The 15,613-nt window shown below is 45.5% G+C and overlaps 1 protein-coding gene across 1 annotated transcript in view; it reads right to left on the minus strand.

Annotated features, from left to right (window-relative positions):
- The window catches only part of LOC125000908 (striated muscle preferentially expressed protein kinase-like), a 39,106-nt gene that overhangs the window by 13,696 nt on the left and 9,797 nt on the right, over window positions 1–15,613 (minus strand). Inside the window, exons 3-9 of the mRNA XM_047576662.1 lie at window positions 8,546–8,644; window positions 5,874–6,024; window positions 3,926–4,753; window positions 3,316–3,752; window positions 2,444–2,590; window positions 2,146–2,328; window positions 77–240 (exon numbers count right to left, since the gene is read on the minus strand). Coding sequence (XP_047432618.1) covers window positions 77–240; window positions 2,146–2,328; window positions 2,444–2,590; window positions 3,316–3,752; window positions 3,926–4,753; window positions 5,874–6,024; window positions 8,546–8,644 — 2,009 coding nt within the window. The remainder of the gene's footprint in view (window positions 1–76; window positions 241–2,145; window positions 2,329–2,443; window positions 2,591–3,315; window positions 3,753–3,925; window positions 4,754–5,873; window positions 6,025–8,545; window positions 8,645–15,613) is intronic.

The raw sequence follows: 15,613 nt of genomic DNA on the forward strand, positions 1-15,613 counted from the left end.
TTTCAAAGAAAAAAAGAGTTTGTTTCCATCCCCAGTTTAGGAGGGTCCATCCATTGCTTCCAGTGAGCTCGTTTACCTGAAATGAGGGAGGGTCCTTGAAGTGGACCCTTTTACTCTGAAAAGACGAGTCTCCGACCTCCATCGCCTCCTCCTGAGGGCTCATATACTCCTCATCTGACTGGATTGGGCTGCTGACTGCCAGGGATTCAGGTGGCTTCCCACATCGCATGTGGGCCGGCTCTGGAGGAAGAGGAGCACTGTACGTAAGTATAATACCATTACCGGCTACTAATTCCCTTTTTATTGGGGTACATTGAAAATGCCTGATTTGCGGACTTGTTAATTTGTAATTAAGTGCAAATCTTCCTGAAATATGGTTAACGCGGCACCGGGGCGGCTCGTTAAACCTCTCAGATGACAGCAATCTGTCAGAGCTCTGATGTTTACAGTCCTCGCTTGCTTTTCTGGAGATTGCCATCTTTGCCAGGACGAGCAGTTGGCAACACGAGCGGTCCGCATGCGTGCAGACACACAGAGCGCATGGAGTGGCTCCAGAGTGACCCGCAACCGGACGGACAACGGATAAATCCCTTAATCCCCGACCCAATCATCCACTTACTCCCACGAGTTCGCGAGGCAGACCCCGCGTCTGGACTCCTGGCAGCTCCTGCTAAAGTCTGAATTAATTCACAGCTGGGTGGAGAAACATAAAGCACGGCCACACTCTCTGCATTCGTCACTTTCTTTCTGTCTCCGCTCTTCACTCTCTTTGCGCGACCTAAAACACACACACATCTGGCAAGGTCAGATAACGCGGCGGCGAGAGGCTGACAGTGGGCTCTCCGGACCAGCAGAGTGGTTTGACAAAACAAACTGAAACTTTGGAAGAAGGTCGCCACCGCACGCTGCAGGTGAAACACGTCAAGCTTAGCCACGTTTAACCTGTACGTACGGAAGACTAACAGCGAAACATTAACCCGGGAGCATTCATCTCCACAGAAGGACACCTCTCATGCAGAATTATTCAGTTACAGACGTGGATAAAATGTTAAAAAACAACAAAATAACCTACCTAGAGTCACATCTTTGAGCAGCGTCTGTGCTCCAGGGGATAACTCCCCGGAGTATTTATGTAAACCTGCCAACTATTACACAACTGCTGAACAGACGGAGCCATATAACCTTCCTCTATTCTGTCCTCTGCTTCCCAGTCAGAGTTCTCTAACATCTCTCCACAGGGGATGAGAATATAAAGAAATTAATATAACTTGGCTTTTTTTGTTTTTTTGTGTGTGTGCAAAAATGACAATCACACATTGTGAATCTCCTGCTCCGTGTCTCGTTTTGGCACCCTTTGAAGCCCACAAATCAATCTCTCCCACTGTTGTGCTTTGCCCTGCCAGAATTCGACTTTGTTCTCAGCTCAACTAGCTAAAATGACTCACATAATCTCCCACCACGCTCTGACAACTCCTTCTCCGAGCCCTTAGCATGAAATCCGGGGCTGATGAAAAACGCCGTGATTGCGGCGGTAATCTCGCACGGGGGGACATAAAGCAGACGGCAATTACCCGGAGAGTACAAGAGGGCGGCTAAAAATACTCCTGCAAGTTAGACTCCGCTGGCCTAATATGGCAACGGAGGCCTCTGCGCTGCTGCTGCTGGCGAGCGTGCGCTCACGTTCGACAAAACCGGGGGAGCGGCAAGATGCATTTGCGGGAACTCAATCAACACTCTTCACACACACCACGCTATGTAAACACACATCCACTGCAGGCGAAGGATATTTATTTAGTTTGCGACTGATTTTGAATGCCACGGCTGCCGTTAGGACTCAGGAGACCTTTGTGTGACGGGGCAGGCCTGCGTTTTTGAATCCGCACAGAGGGGAGGCTCGGTCGCCTTCAAGAATTAATGGGTTGCCATGGTTACCATCGCTGCGAGGTTGGGATGCTGCGCTCCAGCGGGGCTTTGTAGTTATTAAGACAGAATGTCAGGCGGAGGAGGGCTGGCAGCGGATTAAAGCGTGTGAGTCAACATATTCATGGGTTTTAAAGACAGCATCGCTTTCATGTCCGTTTGCGCTACGTGTCACCGTAACCACCGCGAGCTAGGGCAGCCGTCCATCTCCGGGCCTGGTCTCACCTGATTGCACGTAGAGCACGGCGCGGCAGGACGCTCTACCCGCCCCGTTGACAGCTGTGACACAGTACGACCCCGCGTCGCTCTGCCTCATCTCCTTTATCACCAGGCTGTGCTTCTCCCCCTCAGCTTTAACCGCGCGGAAGGCGTCGCCCCGGATCTCCACGTTATCCTTCCTCCACGTCACTGAAAAGACAATATGAAAAAAAAAAAGAAGATTTAATAACGCACAGCATGCTACAGTAAATGCAATTTTTAAATCAAAGCAGAGCGACTGAATTAAAAAAAAATAAAAAAGTACCTGTGGGGGTTGGGTTGCCAGTGACGACGCATTTCAAGGTAACCTCAGAGGCAGTCTGCGCCGTCATGTCCTCGAGAGGCCTCTCAAACCTGGGGCCCTCAGCTGGCTCCTCATCGGCAGACAGGTAGGAGTCATCAGATGAGCCCCCTGCGAACAACAGATAAGGACAAAGTGAAACTGCAACAGAATAAATCACTGGATTAGTTAGAAAATGGACAGTATGTGCTTGAATAACACCAACCAAGGGCATTTTATTTCGCTGACTAATTTTAAAGAACCTAAAGAGGGAAATCTATCCAGTTAATCATGGTGTGGCCCCTAACAGCACAATGCTAACAGAGTATTATTAAACAGTAATTTCAAACCCCACTGAAATCTGGTTTTGACAACCTCCCGTGATAACTTTTCTCCAGGGATCTGGCACACGCTATATATGTATCATAATATATATATAGGGCTCCAGGACAAAAACCGCAATGCATTATGGGCTTGGGGGGCAACTGGATACGTTGCGCGACGCTGCACTTGCGTTTTGTTGTTTTTCTTTTGGCATGTTAACATTAATGTTAGCAATATTTCACTTTTGAGACTTCAACAGACATAAATAACTCTCTGAGCAATGTCATGGGTGGTGACTCCAGGAGACAGTTGGGTAATATGTCACCGAAAAACTCGCTGCTGTTGTTGTCACCATGAGACGAACCGGGACATTCTACCCTTACAGACACGACTAATGGCCTGATTGATTCTGCTGCTCCATTTAATTCAATGGTTTGTGAATGGAGTAACAATGTCAACAAACAATCTTTGACTCACTTAATTCATTCACACAACCTACTGATAAGCCTTTATCATTTGTCTCCATCGCCTACCTTCCTCCGGAGACCTGGCTTGAGCAGAACGGCCTTTCTTGCCTTTGCGAACTCTGCCCTCCCTCCTCCTGGACTTGCTCCCCTCGCTGCTCCTGTCTGGTGCGCTCTCCGTCTCCATGGGTTCATCCTCCACCAGGATGGCGGGGACGTTCACTCTCAAGGCTGGAGATGTCCGGCCCGCCTCCGCCTTCCTCCTCTTCAGGAGAGGGCTGAGGGAAGGGGTGGGCGACGGGGCGAGGCGGGGAGGCTTGGGTGGGTACTGGGTTGACCCTGGTTCCCTCACAGTCCCTAGGGTTGGCCTCTTGTCCGTTGGGCTGGGTGATCGGTGATCTGCTTTGCCGTCCGTCCTGGTGTCTCTCTTTGAATCTGATGACGTTTTGTAGGATGCGGCAACAAGTGCGTCTTTTTCAGCTGCCGGAGAGCTTTGTAGGGTTTCCCTGTGTGCAAACACAAGGAAGACGTTACGTAATATGGACAATACTGATGTGTCAAACAGATTTTCTATTTTGTGTTTAATTTGGTGAGTTCATTACTAATCACAAATGTGTATTCACCTTCATGTACTTAAAAAAAAATAAAAAATCATCAGTAAAGACAATCATCTTCAAACCTGATGAGGCTTGTCCGTGTTGGCAATGGTTGCCCGGGTAACTGGTGAACTGGTGCCGTTTCCATGGTAACAGAGATTTTCCCTGCGCTTCCCCGTGATGATCTATCCTCTGGTTTCCCCTGCGAGTCTGGCTGTGTCATCTTCTCCTTTTCTGGGTTCTTCTTTAGATTGCCCAGACCTTGGCCTTGGGCCTGCGCAGAAACCTGCAATATGCTGCTTCTTTCCCTCTCGCCAGCTTTCCCTTCCTCCAGGGCCCTCTCCCTCGCCTCCAACTTTTTGACTACTTGAGGAGGAATTGGCTCTATTTTCCCCGTGTTCTGCCTGTCCCTCTGAGACAGCTGCTCAGTGGAATACGCCTTCTTCAAGCTCGGCTTCCCCACAAGTTTCTTGATCCTCTGGAGCTCTTCTGCAAACTTGCTCTGGTAGCTCTGGACCCTCTGGGAGTAGCTCATCTTGTCCTCTAATGAAGACGCCCGTTGCTTGAAAGCTGCTCTCTTCTGGGCCGAGCCCTGCGGGACTTGGCCGTCCTCTTTGCTGGGGCCCCCCGTCTTCTTTCCGCCGTCGTCCGAGTCGAAGGAAGCTGGCAAGTCCACGCTCGCCCTCCGTCCCTCGAAAGCCCGGACCTTGTCGAAGATCTTGGGTCCTGCACGAGCCAGTTTGGGTGTCATGGCGCCACTGTTGACGCCGGATGACTGGTCCACGTTAGAAGCAAGGGGATCTTTAGGTTTGGCTTTATCCAGATCTGGTTTTGGTGTGCCGATGCTGTTTTTGTGCGTGCCGAGAGACAGGGGGACACGGGAGGAGAGCCCCCTTAACTCATCAGCAGTCCTAGAGGGGTGAGGATTGAGGGGAAATGGAGGTGTGAAGTTAGACCGGTAGCACAGTTGCGAAGGCTTCGGAGGAGTAGTAGTAGTAGTAGTAGTAGTAAAGATGCACATGAAAGTCCATTTGTGTCATTAGCTTGTTGTGTTTTCATATTCTCCACTGGAGTTCCTGGTTTTGTGTGTTTGTGTCTCATCTCAAGAGCAACACAAGAGTCAAACAATGCGAAATGAAAATGGCAGAAAGTAGTGCTGCTCAGGTGCAAGATTTCTTAACATCTAACTCCGTCGAACCAAGGCGTATTGCAGCAACACAATTGCAAGTTTCAAACACGGATGCTTAGAAAAATTCCAGAAAAAGTGGCCCTGCTTCAACTTCAAATACAAAAACGGCGTGCCCAAAAAGAAGCTGTGAAACCACGCTATCCATAACTTGTGAGAACATTCATGCTAATAACAGCTTGGATTAAAAGTCAGCAACCCATGCATGCCACAGCAAACCTATAAAGACATGGTGTTAATCCAAAAGACAGGGGCCGCTCTACAAAACATGCAGTGGGTAAAAAGAGTAATCACAGTTTCCAGAAGTGCTGAATAATATATATTAGCAGATTGTACCCCTGTATCCTCTCTAATGGCTATAAGAGATATTAACAATGCTGACAAATCATTGTTAGGCTGAAATCACTGCACACTCACAGCAAAAAGAGTCAAAGGAAAGTGTGCTCAAAATAAAACGATGAGAGAAAGTAATGAAGTAAGTGGAATAAATCAATAACTTTTGTAACAAAAAAAAAGAAAGTTATTGATTGGAGTTGGGACTGTGAAGGATATAAAGTCTTGCCGCATGTGTCAATTGTCTTTGCAATTTGGGGTGTGTGACCAGTCTTTTAGTTTTTTTAGTGGAATCCTGGAAATAAAAAGCCATGTGCTATAGCGGCATAGAAAATGTTCTCCCCCTGTAGAGGCTGAACATGCTCCCATAGTAGTCGCTGCCTACAGAAACACTTTCCTCTGACCCCTGAACGGGCCGTGCCAGGTTAGCGTGAGACGCCCGGATCAGGGGTTCCACACCCAAGTGACGGACGGGGGGGGCTCCATCGGTAGGGCCCCCGCCGAGGGCTTGCCTGGCTGGGTTCGCGGGGTCCAAATGGGGCCCCGGGGGGCGAGAGCCCAGAGCGCGGAGCTCTCGCTCCACCACGGGGTCATAGGAGCCAGGGAGGGTGGCCCTGCGATCTGGAGCGTCTGGGTTATAGTCCATCATCCTTCCTCCCTCACCTGTACAGAGAAAGATAGTTTGATTTAAATTGATATCAAAAATTCAAAAAAAAATTTAGCTGCTTGTCTCTTCAAAAATATAAAAAATTCAAAAATCAAAAATCATCTGCAATACACAAGGTTTCGTTCATTGTTGTTTTATTATAACAGAATATCCTCAAACCTGAAAGAGACAGATGGTAAGAGACACCTCATTAGCTCAAATAGAGAATTGACAGAGTGAATCAATAGTGATAATTGGAAGTAATTTAATCCTGCAAAGACTGATCGTGTGCATTACGTTTTGAAGTCCATGTTGCACAATTTAATTTCTAGACTTTCTTCTTCGGCTGCGGATTTTCAGGATTAAATGTCTGGAAAGCAGACAATTCACTACGTCCAAACTAAAAAGGTAGGATTTCTTGTAATGAATTAACAGAAAAAAAAAGCATCCTGAGCTTGTAGGACATTATAAGAGAAGCGTAGGAGCTTCATTAAGAATGAAAAAAAAGGGGTATGGTTGATAAATAGCCTATTGATCGCTTCAAAACGGGAACAGAAAGGGTGAGAGCTACGATCGGAGATCCTCCCCCTGTCGCAAATCAGGTAATGATTGACGTTTTAGTGATGAGCAACTGAGACAGGAGTGCTTCGGCAGCAAAAAAAAGAAGGAGCACTCAGCATCTTCCGTTAACGAAGGATACGGGGACGGGGCGGAGGATGCGAAACGTCAGGCTTCCTGCCGCTTGACTGATTGAATGGAACGACAACGACTCAGCTTCTCATGAATAAAATTAGAAATATCACTCAAGACCTTGACGCGTGGCGCTTCGAACATCTAGGCATTCGTTTGTATACAGCAGAGAAACCAGTCTCAGTGATGTATCCTTCATTCTTTTTTTTTTTTAGCTGCTTGTCTCTTAAAGCCTGTCATCAGGGTATAGTCGCAGCCCAGCAGCACGGAAGCTTAGCAAGTACAAACAGTGGACGGGGCCGTGTGTTGAGAATACGAAACGTGTTTGTGGTAGAGGAGAAGGGCGTCAATATTTCCGATCTATATTCGGACATCCCGTTGCCTGGTAAGGGGTGGATGTGAGGGCACGGAGTTTCCTTGGCTCCATTTCTTGTTGTATTTTCAGCATTTGCATTAACAGATTTCTTTGTCTCGTCAAAAGTGTAATTCAGTTTTTAGGCTTGATCAGATTTCCCTCTCGAGTCCAGTAAAGCTGCCTTGGACTGCGCTAAACGAGATGCGAGAAGGCTGATGGGGAGGGAAAAAAACAAAAAACAAAAAACAAAAGAGGCAAATTTGTTCAGAAAACATGAATCGATGTCGAGAGCTTCAGCAAGACGAAAATATATCTCTTGAATAGAATGAAGTGCACCAAAAGGGAATGTTGTTATATATATATATATATATATATATATATATATATATATATATATATATATATATATATATATATATATATATATTGTTATAGTTTGGGTTTGGATTGCTTATTTTAAAAGGAAATGTAACCCTAACCCTAATTCCCACAAATCCTTTACCTAACCCTAACCCTAAGACACCCTTGTCCTAACCCTAAGACACCCTTGTCCTAACCCTAACCCACCTTTATCCCTGGCGGACCCCAATCCTTACCTTATATTGTGTGTTTCTAACCCCTTCTAACAAATTTTATCATGACCCGTTTGTGAACGCCTGTGTTTTTATTAAGCACTTCTTTTATTATGAACTTATTATACATGTCTTACAGCACTTAGGACACTAAATTTACTAACCCTTCTTAAGCACTTGGATTGGGGACATTCTGGCCATGAAGGGTCCTCCTTTTCACCCTCCCACACCCACCCCTTCATCAGGATACTTTAATAAACCCCTAATTTCCCAATTTATTTTAGTTTTTTATTTCCGCATATTCTTGGGTCTCCGAAATTTTTCCTCTCCCCGACCTCAAGGCCCTGAACACGGTCAGAATGACTTTCATTTTACCTGATCCCATATCCTGTCAGTAGACCAGTGCTATGTAATTCCACCAGAACTTTTTAACCCTAACCCTAACCCACAATTGAATTGTCAGTACACCAACATAACAGACTTATTTATCTATTAGAAGCGGTCTCGATTTCTCCGTCTGCGTGCTCCCCGTGGAGCCTCGCAGTCGAGATCCGAACCAGAAACAGGTTCCCTGCTGGAAACTAGGGCAGTGTGTCACACTATGGCATCACAACATGAGGGATTAATGCATTCTGCCATATTGGATTTCATCCAGCGCACGTCTCGGGCCAAGCTGATAACAACCTCCATTAAATCCATCAATCGGCACTGAATCATAATTTCGTAGAAGTGTGTTTTTGGCAGGAGTATTGCTGTTGCACTACATTTTGCTGGCTACCACTGAACGTACGCGCGCTACATCCTGGATCGACTTTTGCAAGCTAAAACGAAAAATGAAAAAAGGGAAAAAGCTGAAGAAAGTGCTCAAACTGGACTTTTTTTTTGTTTGTTTTTTTTTTGTTTTTTCCCCAGATGAAGTACCTGAAGGTCCTCTCCGACCGGCCTTGTCTTGGTGCCTCCCGGGCCCTTCTTTGGTTTCCATCTGAGGTTCTGTGGTCTCATCCTCTGTGGTCTCAGAGTCTGGAATTAAAACAAAAAGTTGCAAAAACGGCATGAGCTGAGAGAGACAAAGGAGGAGGTAAGGAAAGAGAGAGCAAATGAGGTGGGGGGTGAGGTGAAACGACAGGTAAAGATGACATTTCACGTCGGCTTAGCTCTGCACAATTTGATGGCTCCGTGAAAAGATCCGAGGAGAGTTGAGGTGAAAAGTCGAGCGACATGAAGCCGGCTGTGGTTTATAAAAACACATGGCTGCTGCATGGAGGAGATGGGCATTTTAGTTACAGACAGCACAGCCTTGACTTTTGATATTTCTGAGTTGAAAAGTCAATGGAAAATGGGAGGCACGGTCCACAGAAAGTAAGAAAGCAAGGACGACAACCACGTAACCTGACAAAGAAGCCATTCGTTTCATGTGTGGCGAGGGGGGGCATTCAAAAACAAAAAGATGCTAAATGTTGAAAAATGAAAGACGATAAGAGGAAAGGCCTGAGGGGAAAAAGGAAACCGCAGGCAGGGTGAAAGTAAATCACATTACATCAGCACGACGAACAGATGAAGTCGGGGACGCATGAGGGGGGCGATGGTGATAAAAAAAAAAAAAAAAAAGAAGAAGAAGTAGCAGAGGGTGAATCAAGACAGGCGGGTTTACCATAGCTTTGCTTTCGGCAGGAGCGGAAAACTTCGCTTCCATAGTGGCAGCAAGAGAGGGCAGACGGGAGAGCACCGTTACTATGGAAACCAGCATCTCTCTCACCCACACGACCAATCCTCTTCGTACCCATTAGAGTCTAAAAATCACCAGCCCAACTTGCTGGGCGGCTCGACAGATACGTCTACTGGTTACAGAGCCTCAGAGCCATGAGCAGCACCTCACTGCGCCCCAGCGTCACGTCACATCCTTAACAGATAATTCCAGCAGGTCTGCCTAATGGTGAGAAAGCCAGCGTAACATGAACAATCGCCATTAGCGGCGCGTGTGTTTCCATGAGCGTGTAGATCCACCCGCCTGTGTCAAATGCGAGGGCAATCAGCTCAGCGGCGCGTTCGCCGAGGAGCGCGTTTCATAGTCTGCGGCTTGAGTAGAGTACAGGAGCGCCGGTTTGCACAAATACCATAAAACCATCAAGACTGGACGTTATTCACTCAAGAATTTTATGCAGAGAGGCGGCAGCAGCGGCGTGATTACAGAAATACTGCCGCGTGGGGGTGGATGTACAATAACAAAACCCACTCTTGTTGTCAAGCAGTAAAACAGTAAAGCAGTACAGGCGTTCTACAACCGCCGAGGTTCGTACAGAAAGTGTTATTGGCGGAATAAATCAGCACATGCTGTCAGAGGCTAGAACACAAGCATGAGGCTACAGCAGTTTCAACTATGAACAGAAGAGAATTGGAGGAAAGCTCATACTGACAACACACCATGGGTAAATCGGCCAAATGTCCGCGTGGAATGCCCCGTTCTCTGAAACAAGATACAAGAGCACAATGAATTATTCAACAGCGAAAGCCCCGGTCAAAGGTTCTGTTTTACTCAAAACACTGGAGGAACTTCAATGTTTTTCAGGACAAGGAACCCCAACCTGATGGAGGGATTAAGCAGGGACCCCCTACCTACTATATGTGTTCTATATTAACCCTCTGGAGTCCAGAGTATAATTTTGGTTTTACCTTTATATTTCATCTTAAAAATGGTTTATCTTGCCTTGTTTGGTGTCATTCTTTTCAGGACAACCTCATATGTGTCATTTTACAAATATTTCTTCACTTTGACAAACTGTATTAACACATTGGAAATCCGAGTAGGAAAAAGTTACATTTTTCACTGTGAACTATTTTTATAACTTAGAAAGCAAATCTGAAGAAATCTAGCAAACACTATTTACAACCATTTACAAAACTATCAGGTGTAACAATAAGTAATAATATCTAAAAGTCCCAAATCTCTGGCTTACCTCTCTCTCTGGGATATATTTTTCCACCAATAGGAAAGGGGTTGTCGTGTTTTTTTTGTCTGTTTGTGTGTTTGTTTTTTTGGTTTCGAGCATTTGAAGCTGGCTAGCGAACTCCGCTTGCTAGCATTTTGCTTTTCACCGCTTCTCCCGTGCAACAGACGCGTGTCAACATGTCGACAATATTCAGGAAAAAGTGTGGCATAAATTATTTATAATAAGTCTAGTTTCACTTGGTCTATCAACACAATTTAAAAACTGGTATGTAGTTTGAAGTCAGCACTCAGTCAAACGTTGAAACTGAGATTTAGTGACGCTGCGTCTTGCTGCTATGTCATCTTAAATTAGTTGTCCTAGTATAAATATATGTATAAATATACTTTATTACCATCATTTTGCATTTAATATTAAGTTATCCTTTATCCCTTTACTAAAATATGTTGGATTCATGTTAATGTGCTTTTACAAAAAAAATTTGTGGGGGAAAATCTAAAAATATATATAAAATGTATAAAAAATGTCTAATCAACCAAAGAAGTTCCCCCTGCAGTACCTCCGCAGTCCCCCTAGGGGTCGTGGACCCCCTGTTGAAGACCTATGGTGTAAAGTACTGATTTTGTTACATACTTTAAACTCAATTTCACTATACATCAGCTCATCTTCACATTTTCTGCTGCCTAGAAGGTTTACCGTGACCTCAGCAAGCCATTGTAACACAACTGGACCTTTCGTCAATCGCTATATAACATTTTTCAAATTTTTTCAAAGGTTTACATTAGGGCTGCAGGTCATGTTTCGCCGCAGATAACCAAGCTCAACATTTCAAGCAGATAAAAGAATTACAGCCAAAATCAAGGACGGAAAATGTAGCCGGGGCCCATCTTTGATCAAAGCAGTTGGTGAAAAACGCTTCCTGGGCGGCCTGTCAATCAGCACCAAGGAGAGCTCCCTCGGAATGACTCACTGCTTTGCAGCGGGCGGAAAGCAAAAGTAGCGAAAGTGAAATGACTCATATCGCGCCCGTTTCCCCCCACATTTACGGCACGCTTCCCCATTGGTTCGTCTTATTGTGACGGGCAATTTGATTAACTGTTGCCTGGCGGTGCGACTCGCTGCCTCGCATCCCCTCCTCCCTCCCTCCCCCACTCCTACACCAGAAGCTTCCATCGTTGTCGTGATCTCTATTGTCGAGCCCTCGAGTCAGTACTATCAGAGAAGCCCAGACGCAAACGCATCCTTTTGAAAATTTGGATTTGGGGAATACTCCAGTGAACAAATAAATAAATAAATATTGTATGGGTATAATCCAAATCCTGCCAGCATTATTCAGGCAAATCTGCCGCCGGAAGCGAAAGCAGACACCTCAAGGGGTTGTTATTGATGCCGAATTCCAAAAGAGGCAAAGCCGAGAGTCCGGTCCGAAGCCAGCTTCGTGCTCTCTCACTTCGTGGCCCTTCGCGAGCGGCTGCCCTGATTCTCCCGTCTCTGTGGAGCGTAGCCTACTGACACACTTTTCATCTGCCCCCAAAACGTGTGAAACCTGTCATATGAATTACTTATTATATAACAAAACTGTCACGACCGCCGGAGCTTAATGCATATTTCACGACGCGGGATGTGCAACGTTTTTTTCCTCGTGTTTTAGGGAGAGGGAAGAACAATTTTCCTTGCCATTAGTGCACTAAAATCTATTTTTCTACCTGGCAACCAGAGTTTTCTCGGGTTTCATTTCTTTGTTCCTGATTTCTCCCTAATTATCTCAAACAAGAAATTAATTTTACTGCTATTATCAGTTAAAACAGTTGGATTATTATCAGGTAAAGGGTGTGGCATGTCATCTAACATGTAAAACAAACAAAAAAAACTACGTATCACTATAAAAAACAACTGAATTAACAACACCCCCATCGTCTCCCGTAAAGCAGCGAGCTCACCTGAAACCTCTTCTTGGACCAGATTTTCTTCATCTTTCGAGCAGCTCTCCCTGTCAAGTGTTCGAGATTACCTGTGGCTCACGAAAACATCCCGCAAAAAAAGCCGAAAAAGCCCCGGGGTGTGGCGTCGACAGCCAGAAGAAAGAAAGAATAAACAACAACAACAAAAAATATATCAAGACGCAAAAAAGGGATCGAGCTGCCTTTCGTGCGTGGGTGTGTTTACTCTCCAGTCTGGCAGCGAGACGGGCAGAAAGCGAGCGAAAGAGAGAGCTGGAGGATGCAAATAAGCCGGAGCCAGGTGTCTTTGTGTCTGAGCGCGTATCCGCTGATGTGAACAGCGTCCCTCTCTGACGTAGAGGCTGCCTTTGGAGGGGCAATTCTCAGCTGGTTCGTCTAACCCTGCCCCCCACCCCCCACCCACCCACCGACACACACACACCCTCCTCCTTTCTCTTTCTCCCTTGGTTGAGAGCAGAACAAGGGGAGGTGGGGCGTGGAGGTCTGAGCATAAGGGGAGTGTTGGGCTTGATTGCGGTGACGAGCGCGGAGAATAAGAGGTGGTGGAAAAAATGAGCAAGGGAACAAGTGGCTTCAGCGGAGCATGTTGACTTTTTTTTCCCCCCCTCCACCAGCTCGAGTGAGAGATGAGAGCGACAAAGAGGAAGACTACAAAGAGAGAGGGAAACAGACAAAGAGGGGAGACGTAGAGGAGAACGGGGTGGGAGCTGGGGAGGGGAGGGAATTGACAGAGCGAAGAAGAGAGGGCTGAAGAGAAGCGTTTTTCTTTGCGCAAGCGAGAACGCAAACAAGAACCGATTTCTATCCCACCCTCGCACGCTCTGGCTCCCAGTCTATTTTACTCGCCTTTCCCTTGTTGCCCTCTCAAAGGAAGGTAGCAGCCCTCGGCCATCAAATATTTATCTATATTCCGTGTCTGTTAGCTCGAACCGGTGATAGGGTCGAGGCCTGGAGCAACTGAGGGGATATAAGGACTGAGAGAGCAAACATAGGCCTCCTGGATGTGGATTACAACACAGTATATGTTGTTATAAATATTTTTTGCTGAATGTAATGCCTTTATTTTTTAAGAATTATATTAATATATATCAGAAATTAGTAAGAAATGTAGGAAACACTTGTATTTTTACTTGTAATTTGTGAGGGCGAAAGAGTACCTCCTGACATTTAAACAAAGCACTTATTTCATGCAATGACAAGTGGCGGCACAAGAGTCATAGTGTGTCGCGTGGTCTTGATTGTCTCAATCAGCCACATTTGAGAGCAAGGGACAGAAATCTCTGCAATCTTTGGAGATCCAACAAGTCACCGTGGCCACGAGGTCTTAGTTAACCGCCTAATTTTTCCCGCCATTTATAGCAGCGGGAAAAAGTGTTTGCCCCTCCTGTTAAAACATAGCTTAGCTGTGGTTTATCACACCTGAGTTCAGTTTCTCTAACCACACCCAGACCTGATTACTGCCACGCCTATTCTCAATCAAGAAATCACTTAAATAGGACCTGCCTGACAAAGTGAAGTAGACCACAAGATTGAAAAAAAAAAAAAAAAAAAAAAAGCTAGACATCATGCAGAGATCCAAAGAAATTCAGGAACAAATGAGATCAATCAGTCTTGAAAAGGTTATAAATCCATTTCTAAAGCTTTTGGGACTCCAGTGAACCACAGCCAGTCATTATCCACAAATGGAGAAAAATGTGGAACAGTGATGAATCTTCTCAGGAGTGGCCAGCCGACCAAAATTACCCCAAGAGCTCAGCAATGCCCCATCCAAGAGACCCCACAACAATATCCAAATAACTGCAGGCCTCACTTACCTCAGTTAAGGTCAGTGTTCATGACTCCACGATAAAAAATAGCCTGGGCTAAAATGACCTCACGGCAGAGTTCCAAGACCAAAACCACTGCTGAGCAACAACAACAGAAAGACTTGTGTCAGTCTTGCCAGAAAACATCTGGATGATCCCCAAGACTTTGGGGAAAATACTCTGTGGACTAACAAGACAAAAGCTGAACTTTCTGGAAGGGGTGTGTCCCATTACATCTGGCGTTAAAGTAAAAGAACATGATCCAACAGTAAAATCTGGTGATGGTACCGTGATGGTCTGGGGATGTTTTGCTGCTTCAGGACCTAGAAGACTTACAGTGATAAATAGAACCAGGAATTCTGCTGTCTACCAAAAAATTATGAAGGAGAATGTCTGGCCATCTGTTAGTCACCTCAAGCTGAAGAGAATTGGGTTCTGTAGCAGAACGATGATCCAAGCACACCAACAAGTCCACCTCTGAAGTAAAACTAAATGAAGACTTTGTAGTGGCCTAGTCAAGGTCCTGACCTGAATCCTACTGAGATGCTGTGGCATGACCTTAAAAAGGAGGTTCATGCTGGAAAACTCTCCAATGAGACTGAATTACAACAATTCTATAAAGACAAGTGGAGCAAAACTCTCCCAAAGTGCTGGAAAAGACTCACTGAAGTTATCACAAACGCTTGTGTTGTCTGTGAGACTGACCCCATTGACTCTAATTTTTCCCAATCACTATCAGAAATCACACAGAAGTCAAGAAACCACAGACTTGTCCTTCTTTACAGCCTCAGTGGGACTTTCACAGAACACAACTGTACTAAACAACACAGTGGAACAACCCACGACAAACATGTGGGGTGTAGTTTATATAGTCTTGGTGTGTGTGTGTGTGTGTGTTGCATGCTTTGTGCTGAGCCATGGATGTGTGCGATAATGATAGGTTTGCGTGTGTATCAAGTTCTTTTGGTTACTCAACTTGTTCTTGGCAATACGATCGTGTTTTCCTGTTTTTGACCAACTTTTGGTTTTGTGCCTGGAAATTCTCATTGTTGACATGTCCAGGTCAAGTTGACCTAAACCAGATTTGACCGAACAAGATGTGCCTGTGTGAGAGATCATTCCTCACCTATTATTTTCAGAGTTTCATGACAACCTATTTATTGTATAACCGTCTATACATGTATGCATATACAGGCATATATGATTTCTTCAATGCTTGATAGCAGTTGTTGCCGCTAAGGGTGGAACAACCAGTTATTAGGTTTAGGGGGAAATCAC

This window comes from Mugil cephalus, chromosome 23 (assembly GCF_022458985.1).
Source record: "Mugil cephalus isolate CIBA_MC_2020 chromosome 23, CIBA_Mcephalus_1.1, whole genome shotgun sequence".
In the NCBI taxonomy this organism is placed as follows: domain Eukaryota; kingdom Metazoa; phylum Chordata; class Actinopteri; order Mugiliformes; family Mugilidae; genus Mugil; species Mugil cephalus.